A 21365-nucleotide genomic window follows, 5' to 3' on the forward strand; every position below is an offset into this window, starting at 1 on the left:
CGGAGCTTGCAGTGAGCCGAGATCTGGCCATTGCACTCCAGCCTGGGTGACACAGCAAGACTCCGTCTCAAAAAAAAAAAAAAAAAAAAAAAGAATACAGAAGCCTGGGTCCCAAATGGGGCAACTACATATTTAAAAACACGTCCTGAAGACTGATATATTTCTAAAAGTTCATTTGCTCTTTTTTCCTTTTTCTTTTCCTTTTTTTGCATTTCATAGTATTTTGGAATTTTGTAACAGTAAAATGAGGTGCATTAAAGTAGAAAAACTTAAAGGACCGTAAAGTATGATTGCTTTGCTTCAACTAAGAAGGGCTCCCTTGTGTACACATGACTTCCCCCTGATCATCTGTGGCCAGTGGAGAAGAAAGGCCTGACTGGGAAATTGAAGGAGCCAGCAGGGCTCCACGTGGGGGAACTCTTGGCAACATTCAAAAAACTTTACTCCCATTCTCAAGATAAGAAACATACCAACCCGGCCCCGGGTTTTCCATACCTAGTGAGGACACACTGGGGAGGTGGTCAGGGGACTGCGGTGATTATCCGCCTTCACACACACAGAGGAAACACGTCCTCAGATGCAGGCTGTGTGCCCCTCTCCTTGATGTAAATGTTTTTCATTATTCCTTTCAACTACAGTCACGTCAGTCAGAATTAAAATAGCCTTAGACAGTTTGGCTTTCGGATCTACCTCAAGTCATGGCTTGACTCCGAAGCCCATATTTATTTTATTATGACAAATTTTCTTGGCCAGGAGCAGTGGCTCACACCTGTAATCCCAGCAATTTGAGAGGCCAAGGCAGGCAGATCGCTTGAGCTCAGGAGTTCGAGACCCGCCTGGGCAACATGACAAAACCACCTCCTCTACAAAAAAAAATGAAACACACACACACACACACACACACACACACACACAGAATAGCCAGGTGTGGTGGCATGCGCCCTGTAGTCCCAACTACTCGGGACACTGAGGTGGGAGGATCACTTGAGCCCAGGAGGTGAGGTTGCAGTGAGCCCAGATTGTACCACTGCACTCCAGTCTGGGCAACAGAGTCAGATCCTGTCTCAACAAACAAACAAACACATAAATATAAATATTCTGTAAAAAGTTGTAGGAAAAATATTGTTTTGCATTAATTTTTTCTAATTTTTTAAATCTTTCAAGCAAACTAATGTACTGCCATTAACTCCTGAGGTTGTAAAAGAATGGACAGAGAGGAGGGGGAAAGAGAGAGAGAAAGGATGAAAGGAAAGAACTTTTTTAGGAAATGAAAACTGAAATATCACTTTTCTCTTAGTTAATAGTAATTTTCTCCAAATAGTAATATTCTAAATCAGAGAGCTTTTATTTTTTTAATTAAAATTTTTTTTTTTTTTTTTTTTTGAGACAGAACCTCACTCTGTCGCCTAAGCTGGAGTGCAGTGGCGCGGTCTCGACTCACTGCAATCTCCGCCTCCTGGGTTAAAGCGATTCTCCTGCCTCAGCCTCTGGAGTAGCTGGGACCACAGGCCCCACCACCAAGGCCAGCTAATTTTTTCTATTTTTAGTGGAGACGGGGTTTCACCGTGTTAGCCAGGATGGTCTTGATCTCCTGATCTCGTGATCCGCCCACCTTTGCCTCCCAAAGTGCTAGGATTACAGGCTTACAGGCTTGAGCCACCGCGCCCGGCCTTTTTTTTTTTTTTTTTTTTTTTTTTTTTTTTGGAGACAGAGTCCTGCTCTGTCACCCAGGCTGGAGTGCAGTGGAGCGATCTCGGCTCACTGCAACCCCCGTCTCCTGGGTTCAAGCAATTCTCCTGTTTCAGCCTCCTGAGTAGAGTAGCTGGGACTACAGGCGCACGCCACCATGCCCAGCTAATTTTTGGGTTTTTTTGTTTTTGTTTTTTGGTTTTTTTTTGAGACGGAGTCTGGCTCTGTTGCCCAGGCTGGAGTGCAGTGGCCAGGTCTCAGCTCACTGCAAGCTCTGCCTCCTGGGTTTATGCCATTCTCCTGCCTCAGCCTCCCGAGTAGCTGGGACTACAGGTGCCCACCACCTCGCCCGGCTAGTTTTTTGTATATTTTAGTAGAGACGGGGTTTCACTGTGTTAGCCAGGATGGTCTCGATCTCCTGACCTCGTGATCCGCCCGTCTTGGCCTCCCAATTTTTGTATTTTTAGTAGAGACAGGGTTTCACCATATTGGCCAGGCTGGTCTCAAACTCCCGCCCTCAGGTGATCCACTTGCCTGGGCCTTCCAAAGTGCTGGGATTACAGGCATGAGCCACCATGCCCAGCCCAGGGAGCTTTTAGATACCTTCTTCTATATTATTATAAGTTATCTGTTGCCAAAATTAGGTTTGTTTCATCCATTTGGGCTCTTTTCAATTCATAGATCCAAGGGCATTGTTTTGTGTTACTTATTTCAAGGACAGCTTCAGAAACGGTTCTTAGAAAAGAGAAACGAACAATATGCAATAAGTCCAGAAGGGTTTTTTTCCCAAATGGGTTTGCACAGTCAGTCCCCCGGGGAGTTTTTGAATGGTCTTGGAGTTCTGGTTTGGGTCAAGATGATACCCGGACTTCAGCTGGTCCCTCCATGCTACCCCTGTCTAGAAGGGTCTCTGGGGATGGGATCTGGGAGCAGAACAGATCAACTTGTTCCTATTGGTATTTAAAACCCGCTGTGCTGACCCTAAATGGCCCTGTGCTGGGTTGGGCATTGTTCCCACCAAAATTCACATCTACCAGGAACCTCAGAATATGACCTTATTTGGAAATAGGGTCTTTACAACTGTAACCTAGTTAAGATGAAGTCATACTGGATTAGGGTGCAACCTAAGTGCAATGACTGGTGTCCTTATAAGAAAAGGAGAGGAGCGGCAGAGACATAGAATAATGCTGGGCGAAGGCAGAGGCAGAGATGGGCAGGATGCAGCTACAAGCCAAGTGCCAGGGATTGCCAGGAGCCACCAGGAGCTGGCAAAGGCCAGGAAGGATGCTCCCCTAGAGTCTTCGGAGAGAATGTGGCCCTGCCGACACCTTGATTTTGAACTTTCACCCGCCGGAACTGTAAGAGAATACATTTTTGTTGTTTTAGGCTCCTTAAGCTTGTGGTAATCTGTTATGGTAACCTTAGGTAGATTCCAGCCAAAGAGGCTAGCATTCATTGGGCCTCGCTCAGGCCAGGTCAGTAGATGCTACAAGAGGAGGAGAGAGAGAGCAATGGGATAGAGGAAGAGGAAATAATATCTTAGTAACAATTTCAGGAATAATAACAGTCACTATATTAAGCACTGTGCAGAGTGCGTTATTTCTTTCTTACACCAACCCTGGGTAATGAATATTATTGTCTATATTCTACAGGTCAGGAAAATAAATTGAGAAGGCCAAAGGGCTTCCCTCCAGTAACACAGGTTGTAAGAACCAACTCCGAAGCCCCAGTACTAACCATTCTACAGTGCCTCATCTCAGAGCACAGGTTTTCCCGGATTGGGCTTTCCAAAGCAGCCTTGGGATGTTAACCTTTTGAGCAGCAAATATTATCACAAGGGTGACTTCTGGGTAACTTAGATAACCATTTAATTAGTAATGCATTAGGCATACCACTCTCTCTGGCATGTATCTGGATAGTCAAGAAGGATGGAGGGACTCCACGGCTGATGTCCTCTTCTCTTTGCTAGCAAACATGCAAATATCACCCCCTCCCTCAACCTAATGTGAGCACTTTCTATTTAAAATGATGGATGCTTAAAAAGTGAGGGTGGAGTCCACTGATCTTTTACAAAAGAGCAAAGGCAATAATACAATGGAGACAAGACAAAGAGAGTCTTTTCAACAAACGGTGCTGGGACAACTGGACATCCACATGCAGGAGAAATGAATCTAGACACAGATCTATGTCCTTCACAAAAATTAACTTAAAATAAATCACAGTGTAAAATGTAAAACTATAAAACTCCTAGAAGATATATGGAGATTGGAGATTTGTTTTAGATACACCACCAAAAGCATGATCCGTGAAAGAAAGAATTCATAAGAAGGACTCCATTAAAATTAAAAATTTTTGCTCCACAAAAGACATAATCAGGCAAATGAAAAGACAACCCACAGACTGGGAGAAAAATATTTGCGAAAGACATATCTGATAAAGGACTGTTATCCAAAATATGCAAACAGCTCTTAAAATTCAATAATAAAAATGAAACATCTGATCAAAAACATGGGCAAAAGACATGGAAGAGGATTGACTGATGGCAAGCAAACATATGAAAAGATGGTTCAACAGCATATGTCATTAGGGAATTGCAAATTAATACAACAATGAGATACTACTACACACTGATTAGAATGGCCAAACTCCAGAACATTGGTAACGCCAAATGCTGAGATGGATGTAGAACAACAGAAACTCTCATTCGTTATTGGTGGGAATGCAAAATGGTATCGCCACTTTGGAAGACAGTTTGGCAGTCTCTTGCAAAGCTAAACATACTCTTAGAGTATCCAGCAGTCACACTCCTTGGTACTTACCCAAAGGAGTTGAAAACTTAGGTCCACACAAAACCTTGCACATGGAAACTCAGAAGCAACCGTGATTTCTGTCTTAGTCTGTTCAGATTGCTGTAACAAAATACCACAGACTGGGTAGCTTATAAACAACAGAAATTTATTTCTTGCAGTTCCGGCAACTGGGAGGTTCAAGATCAAGGTGTCAGCAGATTCAGCATCTGGTGAGGGCCTTTTTCCCTGTTCATAGAATGGCACCTTCACTGTGTCTTTACATGAAGGAAGAGGCAAGGGATCCCTTTTGGGACTCTTTCAAAAGGACACTAATCCCGTTCATGTGTCCTCTACTCCCTAGCCTAATCACTTCTCAAAGGCTCTACCTCCTAATATCATTACCTTGGGGATCAGAATTTCAGCATATGAATTCTGGAGGGACACAGGCATTCAGACCATAACAATGCCCTTCAATAGGTGAATGGATAAATAAATTGTGGTCCCTCTAGACAATGGAATATTATTCAGTGATATCAAGCCATGAAAAGACATGGAGGAAACTTACTAAGTGAAAGGAGCCAGTCTGAAAAGGCTACATACAGTATGATTCCAACTACGGTCTTTTCCTCAATATCCATGGTACATTGGTTCCAGAAATTCCCTCCGATACCAAAATCTTTGGATGCTCAAGTCTGTGATATAAAATGGCATAGTATTTGCATATAACCTATCCATGTCCTCCCATATACTTTAAATCATCTCTAGGTTATTTATAATATACCTAATATAATGTAAATACTATATAAATAGTTGCTCTATTGTATTGTTTAGGGAATAATGACAAGGAGAAAATACCCAAACATGTTCAGTACAGATGCGATTTTTTTCCCAATGTTTTCGATCTGAAGTTGGTTGAATCCGCAGTGGTGGGGTTCAGGGATACAGGGCTGACTACACATGACATTCTGGACAAGGCAAATCTATGAAGACAGGAATAGATCAGTAGGTGCCAAGGATTGAGGAGCAGGGAGGGATGAACAGGCAGAGCATGGGGGTGGTTAAAGACAGTAAAACTATTCTCTGTGACACTACAATGCTGGAAATTACCATTTGTCAAAACTCGTAGAACATACACCACCAAGAGCGAACCAAGGGTGATTACGATGTGTCAATGCAGGTTCATGGCTGTAACAAATGGACCACACTGGTGGGAGATGTTGATAATGGAGGAGGCTGTGTATATGTGGGGCAGTGCGTGGATGGGAAATCTCCGTACTTTCTCTCCATCTTGCTGTGAACCTAAAGCTGCTTCAAAAACAATTATATGTATGTTAAAAAAAAAAAAAAAAAGCGATGAGGTGGGAAGTAGAACTAGGCATGTAGATCTCAGTGCCGGCCGGTTCACATGACCCCCCGCCCCAGCGCAACCGTATAAGACACAATCTTTTATAGTTTCTCATTTCATCAGGAGTCTGACACAATTCTTTCTTTCCTTCCTCCCTTCCTTCCTCCCTCCCTCCCTCCCTCCTTCCCTCCCTCCCTCCCTCTTTCTTTCCTTCCTTCCTTCCTTCCTTTCTTCCTTCCTTCCTTCCTTCCTTCCTTCCTTCCTTCCTTCCTTCCTTCCTTCCTTCCTTCCTTCTCTCTCTTTCTTTCTTTCTCTTTCTTTCTTTCTCTTTCTTTCTTTCTTTCTTTCTTTCTTTCTTTCTTTCTTTCTTTCTTTCTTTCTTTCTTTCTTTCTTTCTTTTTCTTTCTTTCTTTCTTTCTTTCTTTCTTTTTCTTTTTTCTTTCTTTTCTTTCTCTCTTTCTTTCTGTTTTTTCTCTCTTCATGTTGCCCAGGCTGGTCTTCAACTCCTGGCCTTACACAATCCTCCCACCTCGGCCTCCCAAAGTGCTGGAATTACAGGTGTGAGCCGTGGTGCCTGGCCCACAATTCTTAACTGTAGATAATAAATTCTCTTTGCATCACAAGGCAGCAGAGCTCAGCCTCTTCCACTTCTCTATGCTGTTCCCGTTCGCTGCCAGTCTCAAAGGTTGGGGCACTAAGAGTCCTCTGAGACCAGAGTCCTGGCCCCTTAACCAGGGATTTTAATCCAGTGAGTCTGCCATGGGTCCCCAGAGTCTGTCCTCTCAATAAGCAGCCAGTGTCATCTTCATGCAGCTATCTGCAGACCACATCTGGAGAAAAGCAAATCAGATTATAAAGCTCTAAAAGGCAGAAGTCACCATTGAATCTCTCATGCCTGCCCCATGGTAATGCTACTCAGGAAATATTAACTGAACAAATGAATACATTAATTTCTTGTCCAGTGTCTTAGAAAGTTAGGAGGATTTTATATCCAAGTTTATTTATTTATTTATTTATTTTTTTAATGTAACAGAAAAGGAAAATGGCATCGTGTGCTAAGTCGGCTGACTGCGCTGGGGAGGGAAGGGTCTGGCACTCCTTGAGATTCTGGATATGTGCTTTCTGCCAGCTGGAGGGCTCTAACCTGCTGTTAGAGAAGAATGGCAAAAGTCTAGCTTGGAGAAATTTCAAAAGGATGACCCAGGTGACAAGCTTCAGCCTCACTATGCAATGCTGTGTGACCTCATGGGAGTAAAACAGCTCAGGTAATGAGATCAGGAAAAGTTGTGCAAAGCATTAAACACCATACATTTAAAACATTTAAAGTTGACTTTATTATGAAGCAAAATGCTCAGGAAGAACTCAGGACCCCACCCCAGGGGACTCACATACCCATAGTTGGTTCAGACAGCCCCCAAAAGCTGGCATGCTGTGTGCTTGGGACAGAACTTGCCAACTGTCCTAATAAAGACCCTTCCCAGGCCAGGTGTGGTGGCTCATGCCTGTAAACCCAGCACTTTGGGAGGCTGAGACAGGCAGATCACTTGAGGTCAGGAGTTTGAGACCAGCCTGGCCAACATGGCAGGAACCCTGTCTCTACTAAAAATACAAAAATTAGCTGGCCGTGGTGATGTGCCTCTGTAGTCCCAGCTACTCAGGAGGCTGAGACACAAGAATCCTTTGAACTTGAGAGGCAGAGGTGGCAGTGAGCCGAGTTCACACCATCGCACTCCAGCCTGGGCAACAGAGCGAGACTTTGTCCTCCCCACCCCCACTCCAAAAATAACAACCACAAAAAAAGTAAGACCCTTCCTTACCCCGTCTAGTGTTTTGTGAGATGCAGCGTGCTTTCCCACATATTGAATCTTTACAACTCTGTGAGGTAGGTACCCTAATACCATTTTACAAAAGAAGAAACTGAACAGTTGGGAATGTTTTCCAGGCTATAAGGCAGAACCAGTACTATAATTTTGATCTTCTGAGTCCAAGTCTTGACACTTTAAGACAGAGGCCCCGTTTCCTCCTGTATTTCATTGGTTCATCGTGACTTTATCTTGGTTGGTACTTTGGTGGGTTTACATGGGCAAATAAGTTTAGCTTGTCCCACCTCTTGCCCCACTAATACTTCCTAATTCAGATCATGGTTACTAACATGGGTCAGGGCACAAGGACTCAGTGATTTCAATGATGTTCCAACCTTGCTCCTCCATATGTCATGGGCCTGTGTAGGAAGGGCAGAGGTGCTGCTAGAGTTACCAAGCTGTCAATTAGAATTCTCAAGTTCTGGCTGGGTGTTGTGCCTCACTCCTTCAATCCCAGCACTTCGGGAGGCCAAGGCGGGTGAATCACCTGAGGACAGGAGTTGGAGACCAGCCTGGCTAGCATGGTGAAACCCAGTCTCCACTAAAAATACAAAAAGTAGTCAGGCACGGTGTTGGGCACCTGTAATCCCAGTTACTCAGGAGGCTAAGGCATGAGAATTGCTTGAACCCGCGAGATGGAGGTTGCAGTGAGCCTAGATCTCGCCACTGCACTTAAGCCTGGGCAACAGAGCGAGACCCTGTCTCAAATAAAAATAAAAAAATAATAAAAAAAGGAATTGTCAAGTTCTTGGGTTATATTAAGAACCCTTTTTGCAAAACCAAATTGGAGCAATTATAAAAAGTACAATCAGTTGACGGCAAACAGACATGAGGGATCTTTTTGGAGGTGATGAAAATATCCTCAAAGCAGATTGTGGTGATAGTTTTGCAACATTTTAAATTGGCTAAAAATCATTTAATTGTCAATGTGCAGAGGGCGAATGTCATGATACATAAACTAGGCCTCAATGAAGCTGTTAAAACATTAAAATATCAAAAATAATTTTACTAGAGTACGTAAGCTGTGTCTGTTTGCTTTACACTACAAATGAAAAAGTATATTTTCCCCAGGCTTAGAGGTTTTGTTTGTTTGTTTAGAATTAGGGCATAAAATGTCAGAGAAAATGCAAAAGGCACAAATAAGTTTAAAATTAGTTTTTGAGAAAGCCAGGTAAAAGTGTAGTAGAGGGCCCCACAGATGTAATTTTGGAGAAGGAAACAGGTTTTATAAAGCAGCCCAGTGAAATGTGAGGTGTCAGTACTGGGTTTTTCTCCTGTGTAAGCCACACCTGTCCCAGGAACCCCTGGGTGCAGGCTACTTGAGATGTCACACGCTCTACCTGGAGAAACACAACATTGGCAGGTATTAATTTTTAGCGTGTTGAAAAAGTGCTAATTGTCTCAGATTCCACTGAAATATAGAACTCCATTTTTAAGCAAGTGCCATATGCTTTGTGCCTCTAGCAAAATCTTCATACATGGTTCAGGGACTTTTAAAACCCTACCTTAGAGGCAACACCTCTAAACTAGTTAAGAAAGGAAGTGAATAAGTTGGCTTTTAATAGTAAAATGCACAAACAAAATTCTCAAGGATTAATTTGGAAGCTGGTGACCCTAAGTCAATTATATGCTTTGGCCTCCTCTAAAGCAGTGGTCCCCAACCTTTTGGCACCAGGGATCCGTTTCATGGGAGACAATTTTTCCACAGGACCAGGAGTGGATGGTTTTGGGATGAAACTGTTCCACCTCACCAGATCATCAGGGATTAGATCATCAGGCATTAGATTCACATAAGGAGTGTGCAACCTAGATCCCTTGCGTGCACAGTTCACAATAGGGTTCCACTCCTATAAGAATCGAATAATGCTTCTGATCTGACTGGAGGTGGTGCTCAGGTGGTAATGTGAGCGATGGGGAGCAGCTGTAAACACAGATGAAGCTTTGCTCGTTCTCCACTCACCTCCTCCTGTGTGGCCTGGTTCCTAATGGACCAGGGAAAGGTACTGGTCTGTGGTCTCAGGGGTTAAGAACCCCTGCTCTAAAGAAGGGTGGTAGCATAAAGATGCTTAAACACGAGTATTTTACGGCCATCCGTGGGTTATATTGGACTTTTCATAAGTTCTTAAATAACCAATTGCTCTTTCTCATAACCAGAGCAAGCATAGGCAGTCAGTCTGAGTCATAATCTATCTGAATCTGTAGAAATAAATTTGTCCACACAATGAAACCCTCATGTACATTGAGTGGGTATGCCTAACATGGGGTTACCCAGGACACAGGAAAGGAGGGAAGAGTCGAAGAGTAAAAAGAAGATGTGACTCGACTTCCATTCTTCCATTTGTATCAGCGTAAGCAAATCACCTAATTGCATTGATTGAGTTTCCTCATCTGTAGGTGGGAATAGTCACGTATCATCCCAGTGGCTGTGAGAAAGAAGTAAAAGCACATTTTGGAAGCACTTTGTGTATTTAAAGTCTTATTCTAATACTACCTATTACTGTTTCTTTGGTCAGAGCAACAACTCAGTCATTGTTAGATTGGGGATATGTAGAGGCCTGAAATCTTCAAGCCGGCCTCTAAGATTAGAGTATCCCAGCCACCAGCTGGTGTGCAAGGCTCTGGAGCTATGAATGGGTTGCTGGTGTGTCTGAGACATTAACCTCTTAGCCCTGGCAGCAGCAGCACAGGCCTGTGGTCGGTCACTCTAGTGTGCCCTACGAATCACATTTTCTATATAAGTCTTGATTTTAAAAGGGTGGGGAAGCACCAAGGATTGAACAAAGAGATGAGATAGTGTCTGAGTCTCCGCGGCCACCCTGCATCTCCCAGGGGTCTGGCGTTAAATCCTACATTCTCGACAGCCAGCAGATTTTAAATTTGAGGGGACAAATAGGCCTCATCCACATCTGCTTGAGAAGCATCTGCAAAAGCTGCTGCATCAGATCCACACAGGGTCCTATAGGCCTGAGGGCTACCTGTGTCCTGAGTGCCTGCCAAAACACCCGTAGCCCTGCGGCAGTCCCACACACGGGCCCTGCACCCACGGCCTTCACATCTTACCTTTCCTGCTGAAAGACATCCTTGCTGTGGCTCCCAATGCTGACTCATTTCTGATATAAAATTGATAGGAACTGCTAGTTATATCACTATCTGAGTGGCCTCTCTTTGCATAGCCTAGGAGTTAAGGCATGGGTCCTGGAGTCAGATCGTCTGGTTCTAATGCAGGACCCTACTACTGTACTTTCTAGATAAATAACTGTGCATCCAGTTCTTCATCGGTAAAGAGGAGTCAATGTGAGGGTTAACTGAGAGAAACCGTGTCAGTAGTTCCTACAACTGAGAACGTTTACCCTGGATGGCTTATTAAAATGCAGGTGGCGCCCCCTGGCGTCCCAGGGTTTCTAATTCAGTAGGTCTGGAGTGGCCCTGAGAATTTTCCTTTCTCAAGTTCCTAGGTGATGCGGATGCTGAAGACGCAGGGGCCGAGCTTCGTGACCACTGAGCTGTGTAAGGGGATCAGCACACGAGAAATGTTAGCCATTACTAAGAAGAATAGGCAATGAAGATGTGCCTCATTAAAAGACTTCCCAGTTGCGTTGTATTTGAAAATTTCTCCCCAAGAATCTTGTCCAAGTCGAGGAATAAAAAATCTGGTTCCTTTCAGCTCACTTTTCTTTGAAGTTAAGACACGTGGCGCGACACCTGTTTCTAAACACAGCTACTTGATGTATTACTTTTGGCAGCTCTTGCATATTTTTTCACCGCCAATAAAGTTATTGAAATTGAAATATACCATCTGTTTGAGAGTTTGTATCAAAAAGACAGGGACAAGGTTGCAGGTAATGACAGAGTCAAGCTGTTCCCACAGCAAAGGGCTGTTCCTAGCTTCCCCATCTGCCAAAATTGACTTCGTTTCTTAGATTTGGCATCCTCTTTTGAACCAACATGTTCTTCTGGAGCAGGGATTAAAAATCCAATATCACAAAACCAATTGGCTTTACCTGCAGCAATATTAAAGTCTATGGAGAAAGACGGCTTTCCACCATTTGGCTGAAACAGAACCAGCAGAGAGAAAGCAAATTCTATCAGATGTACATATATATGTAAATGCATCTATATATAACTCCAAATCTGATAATTAAAATGTAGATGTACCTGTGTGTAGTGTGTACCTGACTTTTTTCTTAATGTTTGTGAAAAACAGTTCCAAAAGAACCGCCTACTCCCACTGTGCATGTGAGAGTTCCCTTCGCGGATCAGGGGTTGGCAGCCCCGCCCCCGGAACGCACCTGGGCGCAGCCTCGACCCCTCAGGGTCCAGGTGCAGAGGGACCGGGATGCACGCAATACCTTTCGACGAAGAGCTGGGCAAGGGGCCAATAGGAATGGATGCTCCGACAGACAAAGCCACTTGGGAACAAGGACGAGCCCAGGGCAGCTTTTGCTGGAGGGACAGGGGAAGTGTCACAGGGGGCGAGTGGAGTTGCTGGGGAGGATACGGTAGCATGTGGGATTTGAAGGTGGGGAAGATTCCGTCGTTTTCCTGACTACCTAACAGTGATGCTGTGGGCTTTCTGGATGGGACAGGACGTCAGACACAATAATCCATTCCGCTGTCCCCACGCAGCGCCTTTCAGCCATTCTGTTTCAGGGCAGGGAGGAAGGAGAGGCATGCCCTCTAGCTGAAGGTCACCCGGGGCTCACCGCCCGGTTGCCAGGAAGTCTCCCTCCTCCACGTGGCAAAGTCTTCCTCCTCCACGTGTTAATCGCCGCTGCTCCTCAGCTCCCTGTGCCTCCGCGAGTCTCTCTGGTTCTGCCTGCCTTTGTGCCTTCGTCAAGCAATTATCCCTCCCTGCTTCAATCAGGGTCCGGCGGATCGTCTTCAAGCCTGATCTTGAGGATGGGAAAGGGAGATAGACATTTCTTACCTTCTCCTTCCTGACTGCTTAAAGCCAAACATATTCCCAGCCGAAGATGAGTGTTGCTACCTGAAACGCAAGTTGGCGAGCAGAAGGCCACTCGAATCCCCGCTGACCAGGCCTTAGGAGGACCGCTGGAGCTCTGGAGAGCTGCCCCGGCGCCACTGCAGGGACCTCTGCTGTGTCCCCCAGTCCCTTAAAACTCTCCCGGGCCGCATTTCCCCCTCTCATGTCTGTCTCACGAGGCCACTCACAGCCTGGACTCCTCTCCCCAAGAAAACTTGGCAGGATCTCCCCCGCTGTACTGAAAACAAAAGCCTGGACGGGAGGTATATGGGGACCAGGAAGAGCCAGCTTAAATGGAAGGAAATGGAGGGAACACAGCTCAAAAGCTTAGCCAAGTGGGGCTTTGCTGTACTATGTTATCTACTTTTGCCTATGTTTGAAATTTAACATAATAAAGACTTTTAAAGTTGAGAAAAGAAAAAGGGGAAGAGAACAAAGAAAGATAAAAGAAAGAAATGAGAGAAAAAAGAAAGAAGGAAGGAAAAAAGAAAGAGAGAAGGAAGGAAGGAAAAAAGGAAGGAAGGAGGAAGAAAGGCTTTGGCAGGTCAGACACTGGTACTTCCCAGCCTCCTGAGGCTGCCCCAGCGCGCCCCCTGGTGGTCGCACATAGAATTGTCCTATTCGGTGAGCAGAGACAAAGGTTCCTTCCCTCATCCTCACGAAGTTCAGTCCTTTTTTTTTTTTTTTTTTTGAGCCTGAGTCTCGCTCTGTCGCCCAGGCTGGAGTCTGATGGTGCCATCTCTGCAAGCTCCGCCTCCCAGGTTCATGCCATTCTTCTCCCTCAGCCTCCCGAGTAGCTGGGACTATAGGCGCCCGCCACCACGCCCGGCTGATTTTTTGTATTTTTAGTAGAGATGGGGTTTCACCGTGTTAGCCAGGATGGTCTCGATCTCCTGACCTCGTGATCCGCCCGCCTGGGCCTCCCAACATGCTGGGATTACAGGCGTGAGCCACCACGCCCGGCCGAAGCTAAGTTTTTAGAAGCCCATTCTTCACCTACCGGGGAAGGAAAACAGAATGGGATTTTGTTTGAAATTTGTCTGTACCTCAACTGGCGTAGCTTGGGGGTGGGGGGATGGTTCTTCTTTTCCCCATGCTTGTCAGTGTCACAGACATGAAGTCATCCTCCCCAAGCCACCGTCCTCACCACAGACCCAGCTTTCCCTTGGAGTCTCAGCTTCCAGTCTGGGCTCCACTGGTTACTACTTTGCTGAACTGGAGCTCGTGCGGACTGTATCTGAGCTTCCTTTTCATAATTTCCCTGCCTTCTTGCCAAGTGTGAGGATGCGGAGGGAAGGCTTTAGAAAACCTTGCAGTAAACACAATGCATGGGTGGCCACGTGTCCGCTTTGCTGAAAGCGCCTTCTATCTTTTGTGTGGACACAGTTCACTGAAGACTCTGCGAGTGCACAGCTAGCCACACCATGGCACACAGCAGCACACAGCCTGGTCACACTTTCCTTAGTTGATTAATCACACTTCAGTTAGAGAGGATGACTTACCTCCCGACACTTGGCAGAGCCTCCCAGTTCTCGGGTGAGATCATTTGGAAAGGAACTAAGATAAATACCTTGAAACGGTTCAGTTCCCAGCTAGCTTCTGTTGCAGCTTTAAATTCATAGTGTGGCACCCATTTCTCACCGTGAAAACTGCCGGAGATGGTGAGTGCTGTTATTCCAAGAACACCAGCAGAATATTTCTTGTTCACTTGTTACCTTTTACTTTGATCTTCGTGCCCTAGTCCCTTGTAATAAAAGCACTGTTGATTCAGATATTAACAACAGGACTGGGACCAAAATGCTAAATTAAAATATCTAAGACAGGTTGTTGTCCAGAAGCCAAAATAATTTTAATCAGGTTCAACCTCAAGACATATACATTTAAAAAAAAAGATACCTTGCATTATTTACTCCTTTAGTTAAGCATGAAATCACTCTCTGTAATTATCATTGGGAGGAAAATCTAAGTTTATAGCAGAGAAGAGTGCAGATGAAGAATTCACTATCAGCTAAGATTGACAGGCACATGGATGCATGAGAGTGTGCTTTTTCTCAGTGGTCCTTTATTCTCTGCTCCAAGAGGAGCTTAATCCATTAGGGCTTCCTACATGCATGTCATGGTTCCTGCCATCAACAAATTTGCAGTTTAATCCAAGAGACAGAAACCCCTAAACTTGAAACAGTGAGGGAGATGGAGTTAATTTATTAATGCCTTTCTTTTACCGGGCATTGCACTTGTATTTAACGACTCTAGGGGTAAATATATAATTACCTCCATTTCACAGATCAGAAAACTGAGATGAAGAAGGGTCATAATTTTGGTTCGAATGAGAGATAATTCCCATTTATAAATGAACACACCATGTTTCTGATTTTTATAGCTCAGAAAAAGTTTGGATACTGGTACCCACCACTGAGAGATGAACCCATTCTGGGTGTGCTTGGGAAGGAAGACCAAGGATTGGGTGGGTCTAAACTGAGGTAGCATCACCAAATAACTGCCACTCCCAGATCCTCTAGGCCTTGTCTGAGGCCTTCTGGCTTCTTACATTGCCCACATTCCCCTCGGTGTGAGATATCTGTTAACAATGACCAAAAGGAATTTAGAAAAAGAGAAGTTTCTTACAAACAGAGGTGCATCCAACAGCCAGATGTCCAGGCTGGATAAACGATGCAGGCTGGACTTCCCCCAGCCCGGGTGATGTGACTGCAGACCTGAGCTACTGAACACACTCTTACCACATCAGTGAGACAAAATTAAAATTAATATTATATTTACCTTTTTGAAAGTAAAAGCAAGTTTATTAAGAAAGTAAAGGAATAAAAGCTCATTTCATTTACTTTTTTTTTCTTTTTTTTTTTTAGAGACAGGATCTCACTCTGTTAACGAGACTGGAGTACAGTGACACCTTCTTAGCTCACTACAGCCTCGAACTTCTGTGCTCGAGCAATCCTCTTGCCTCAGCCTCCTGAGTAGCAGGGACTATAGATGCAAGTCTGGCTCGTTTTTTTGTAGAGATGGGATCTCTCTATGTTGCCCAGGCAGGTCTTGAACTCCTGGCCTCAAGTAATCCTCCTGCCTCTGCCTCTCAAAGTGCTGGGATTATGGGCATGAGCCACTGCACCCAGCTAACACTGTATTTTAAAAGTCCTTATCTTTGGGGGAAGTTCCCTTCTCCCAGTCTGTGCTTCTGGAAGTAATAGTATAGCAGCCCCACAGTTATCCAAGACGTTACCATTAGGGAAAACTGGGTGAAGGGCACACAGAATTTCACCATATTATTTATTATTATAACTCCATGCGAATTTATACTTATCAAATAAAGTTAAACACACACACTTACATTTCTTTTTAAAAATTAAAACTTGGCCAGGCGCGGTGGCTCAAATCTGTAATCCCAGCACTTTGGGAGGCTGAGGTGGGCGGATCACAAGGTCAGGAGATCGAGACCATCCTGGCTAACACGGTGAAACCCCGTCTCTACTAAAAAATACAAAAAACTAGCCAGGCGAGGTGGCGGGCGCCTGTAGTCCCAGCTACTCGGGAGGCTGAGGCAGGAGAATGGCATAAACCCGGAGCTTGCAGTGAGCTGAGATCTGGCCACTGCACTCCAACCTGGGTGACAGAGGGAGACTCCGTCTCAAAAAAAAAAAAAAAAAAAAAAAAAAATTAAAACTTAAAAATATATACTTAAAATTTGCTAAGAGGGGAGATCTTAGGTGAAGTGTTCTTACCACCAAAACAAAATGATAATACCAGAAAAGTGGCAGGAGAGAGCTTTGGCAGGGGGAGCTGGGTACGTGTTTGGCCTTGGTGGTGATAGGTTCTCGGTATATTGAGATGTAAATTTGTACAGCTTTTGACATGTCAGTCATTCCTCAATGAAGTGGGTTTTTTAAAAAACTAAACAAATATTATAGCAGCAGCATTAACTATCATTTATTCATTTACTCAACAAATATCTATTGGACTCTTACTGCACGCCAGGCACTGTTGTCAGTACTGGGAGATAGCAGAGAATGAAACAGGCAAAACCTTTCTCTTGAGGAGCTGGATTCTAACGCTAGTTGGCTAGACCAAGGCTTCATTCCAACAGGTTGCTGAAAAGTCAAGTTATTACATAAACACTAACTACAAAGTTTACTTCCTCAGTTTCCCCAGAGGAGAGCTGATTAGGTTTCTCTGGGCCCCTTGACAAGACTCAGACAATATTTGTGAATACGAAGCTTTGTCCCAAGTGGTAAATAAACTTGTTTAGAAACACCTGTAAAGTTTAAAGGCGTGCTCTCTTCAACGCGATTGGAAACTCTAACTCCCTTCTCTTTTGTACTTTTGCTTGCTGTCCGCTACAGAGTGTCCAAGCACCGAGCTGTGCACACAGTCGCTCCCGGCAGAAATGCTTAGGATGTGATCCATGAATCGTAAATCCCAGCTAGTGCTCACAAAGGCGGACGTTTCTCCCCAAGACCATTCCAGTGCGCCAGAGGTCCACAGACATCCAGGAACATGCAGCCGGCAGACAAAAAATGGCAGCCACCGAAGCGCTGAGGGGAGCCCTCCTGGCCACTTCTGTCCCAGCTCCAAGGGTCTCTCCACGATGGCCTGCAACAGCACGTCCCTCGAGGCTTACGCATACCTGCTGCTGAACACCAGCAACGCCTCGGACTCCGGATCCACCCCGCTGCCCGCACCCCTGAGGATCTCCTTGGCCGCAGTGATGCTGCTGATGACCGTGGTGGGGTTCCTGGGCAACACTGTGGTCTGCATCATCGTGTACCAGAGGCCGGCTATGCGCTCGGCCATCAACCTGCTGCTGGCCACCCTGGCCTTCTCGGACATCATGCTTTCCCTCTGCTGCATGCCCTTCACCGCCGTCACCCTCATCACCGTGCGCTGGCACTTTGGGGACAACTTCTGCCGCCTCTCAGCCACGCTCTACTGGTTTTTCGTCCTGGAGGGCGTGGCCATCCTGCTCATCATCAGCGTGGACCGCTTCCTCATCATCGTCCAGCGCCAGGACAAGCTGAACCCGCGCAGGGCCAAGGTGATCATCGCGGTCTCCTGGGTGCTGTCCTTCTGCATCGCGGGGCCCTCGCTCACCGGCTGGACGTTGGTGGAGGCGCCGGCACGGGCCCCACAGTGCGTGCTGGGCTACACGGAGCTCCCCGCCGACCGCGCCTACGTGGTCACCTTGGTGGTGGCCGTGTTTTTCGCGCCCTTCGGCGTCATGCTGTGCGCCTACATGTGCATCCTCAACACGGTCCGCAAGAACGCCGTGCGCGTGCACAACCAGTCGGACAGCCTGGACCTGCGACAGCTCACCAGGACGGGCCTGCGGCGCCTGCAGCGGCAGCAACAGGTCAGCGTGGACTTGAGCTTCAAGACCAAGGCCTTCACCACCATCCTGATCCTCTTCGTGGGCTTCTCCCTCTGCTGGCTGCCCCACTCCATCTACAGCCTCCTCTCTGTGTTCAGCCAGCGCTTTTACTGCGGTTCCTCCTTCTATGCCACCAGCACCTGCGTCCTGTGGCTCAGTTACCTCAAGTCCGTCTTCAACCCCATCGTCTACTGCTGGAGAATCAAAAAATTCCGCGAGGCCTGCATAGAGTTGCTGCCCCAGACCTTCCAAATCCTCCCCAAAGTGCCTGAGCGGATCCGAAGGAGAATCCAGCCGAGCACAGTCTACGTGTGCAACGAAAACCAGTCTGCGGTTTAGGGGGCCAGGGGGCCACAGAGAAGGAGCAGCTGAGCCCGGGTCCCAGGGTGGGCTGGTCTGTCCTGTTCTGTTCCCGGGCATGTTGGTCATAGTCTGCACTTTGTGGTGGCTATTTAAGCACAAAGGTACTCATTTGTAATCAGATGAGCTGCAGCGCCCAAATTTCAAATTTTGGCAAGACGAATTATTTTTGTTTCTCTTTGCAGAAGAGCCGAATACAGGGCTGATGGGGACTGCAAAGTCATTAAGGCAAAAATGGAGTGGGCTGGGGCGTGCAGAAGTTGGGCAGAAAGGGAGGAGGAGGGCAACAGGGAGTGAAGCTGGTTGAGTGTGGGGCAGGAGGATGGGTCAGTCACAAGAGCTTCAACCTGCCCTCTGAGCCCTCTCTGCACCTGCTCAAGAGAAACCCTGAGAAACTCCAGTAGGTGTGAGCTCCTGGGTGTTCACTCGTTTTGTTTGACATCAGGGCTCTTCAGCTATTGATGTTTGTGGTGTGTGGGGACTCACAAGAGGCCCTTTATATTGATCAGATGTGCATTTCTTCCCAGGCCTAAGTATCTTTCCTAGAAAGAAACGAAAATCACACGGGGAAGCGGAGTGAGCCTCTGTGCTTTGAGCTCCCTGGAATGATGCATGGGAGGCCTCAGAGGCTTGAAGCCCAGAGAAGGTCATGCGTAGCCCAGGTGAAGTGAGAAGCACATCCGGGAGCTCCTGCATGTCCCCAGCGCCCCCCACCTGCTGGGTCCACCCTGTCCCTGCACCCTCAGGTCACTCGGCCTGTCTACTGGAGAACCCTTTGGCCCTTCCCTCTTTGCCTCCACCCCTGTCCCTGCCTCCCTTCATTTTCCTCCCCTCCGTTTCCCGTGTGCTATAACTCACCTGCTGAGCAAGCGTCTGTAGTGACCTGCTTTCAGTGTCAGCAGCGGGCAGGCTGGGCTTAGTTTACACATTTCCTTTGGATCCCCTGGAGCTCCAGAGCCCTTCGAGCCACCAACAGCACTGGAACCGCTGCAAGTGCGGCACCAAGGAGCCCAATTCTCGGGGTCCCCATTGCTCTCTGTGTTCCTCCTACCTCACTCAGATCCACTGCTGCCATCCTGTTTACCTACTGGGACCAGATCCCGGAAGTGAGGTTGCCCAAAGGGGACTTCTCTGCTTGTGCCCTATTCGGCCACCACCAGGGGTCCCCACACTGGCATATGAGGGTCCTGATCCAGGGCATAACACTGAGCCCACTGAGCTCTCTTTATTGTTCCAGATCTGAAAAGGGTGGGAAATTTAAGGAGCAATTTAGAAAATCTGATTCCAGGTCTGACTCTATCAGGAACTAGTCATGTGACCTTGTTCATTTCTCCTCATTTCTCTGGGCCTCAGTTTCCCCATATGCCAAACGAGGAGGCAGGTCTAGATGATTTCCCATGTGCCCTTTCATCTCTCAAACACTCTGATTCTGAAACGTGTATTTTCTGTCTGAAGTCATCAGGTCCCCTGCATCCATTTATTCATCCATGCAAAGAGCATGCATTAAGTGCCTACTAGATGTAAGGCACTGTGGGGGAGATAGTGATGAATGAGGCATGGGCCATGCCCCAAAGCAGTTGTCTGATTTATCTCAGGATCATTGTAACTCAAATTCAGCTTAAGAGCACAGAAGCCCCATTTTTGCTTCACTTCCCATTTCTTTCTAAACTGAATTAAGAGCCAGCCCCTCCTTCTCATACTTTCTTCCCGCAGTAGTGGTAACATGGGCAAAGAAGAAGGGGGGTGAAAGGGAAAATATAACTTCCCTTAACCCTCCTCTTCAGCCCAGAGGAGGGTAAAGAAGATAATTGACACTTGTTCCCCCTCACCTACCTCCCCGTTTATTCCCAGATGGAGAGAGAGGGAGAAGATGAGCAACTGACGTGTGAGCGACAGAGGTGGGTCCCATCAATTCTGTGTCTCCAGTTCCCCCAGCAAGGTGGGGATTTGCCTTCAGCTCCATGGAGTAAGGCTGTAGTTCCCCAGCAGTGCCCAACAGCACAGCCAAGCCACCAAGGGGACCGAGCCCATGGGCACGCCCCCCTCTGGTGGGCATTTCAGATCATTTCTTCAGGAGCCTTGAACAAAAGAGTTCACAACTGAATAAATGAAGGTACCAAAATTTACATCGACCAGTGTTATATGATGTATGTTGGATAGTAATATATATGTTTCAAAGTAATAATTTTGTATATATTTTAAATAAAGTATTATTGCTCTTTCGGTGTATAAGCCTCTATGTTCTTGCCAAAATTTGCACCAAGACCACACATATTAAGCCCAGAATCCAATACCCAGTACCCCTATATCAATTTGTTCACACTGCTATAACAAAATGCCTCAGACTGGCTCATTTATCAACAATACAACTTATTTCTTCCAGTTCTGCAGGCTGGGAAGTCCAGGATAAAGGTGTAGGTAGACTCAGTGTCTGGCAAGGGTTCCCGCTCTGCTTCATAGATGGCACCTTGTGGCTGTGTCCTTGCATGGCAGGAGAAGGGACACTCCCTCAAGCCTCTTTTCAGGGGCACCAATCTCATCCACCTCCCAAAGGCCTCATCTCTTAATACTATCACATCGAGTATTAGTTTCCAACACATGAACTTTGGAGACACCAATATTCAGGCCACAGCAGTGCCCTAAGAAGAAAGGCTTCAGGAAGTCTAGAACCTGAAAGTTACTAGCAAAAGCTGGAAAGACTAAAGATAAGATGACAACCGGGAGACTGTTGGAACAACATGGGTCACAGCTGGCTGCCCCCACATGTTTTGTTTTGGTTTTTATGATGGTGCTGCTGAATCACTCCAGCCAGTTAGTCTCCTCTGACTTGCAGTGTGCCACTTTCATAATCCTACCCGGCCTTGCTTGAACCTTTAACAAACTTCGATTTCCTAAGATACCAAGCAAATATCTGGTTCTGGTCTCCTTCCCTGAGATTTGCAGGATAAGCACTGCTTCA

General features: G+C 46.3%; 2 protein-coding genes across 2 annotated transcripts in view; both read left to right on the forward strand.

Annotated features, from left to right (window-relative positions):
- The window catches only part of GPR45 (G protein-coupled receptor 45), a 90803-nt gene extending 71706 nt beyond the window's left edge, over positions 1-19097 (forward strand). The window contains exon 2 of the mRNA XM_050754204.1: positions 17022-19097. Within this exon, the coding sequence (XP_050610161.1) occupies positions 17084-18385 (1302 nt within the window). The 5' untranslated portion in view covers positions 17022-17083 and the 3' untranslated portion in view covers positions 18386-19097. The remainder of the gene's footprint in view (positions 1-17021) is intronic.
- ECRG4 (ECRG4 augurin precursor) overlaps positions 1-21365 on the forward strand; it is a 903650-nt gene that overhangs the window by 58880 nt on the left and 823405 nt on the right. The window lies entirely within an intron of this gene.

The sequence above is a fragment of the Macaca thibetana genome, chromosome 13, assembly GCF_024542745.1.
Source record: "Macaca thibetana thibetana isolate TM-01 chromosome 13, ASM2454274v1, whole genome shotgun sequence".
Taxonomy (NCBI): domain Eukaryota; kingdom Metazoa; phylum Chordata; class Mammalia; order Primates; family Cercopithecidae; genus Macaca; species Macaca thibetana.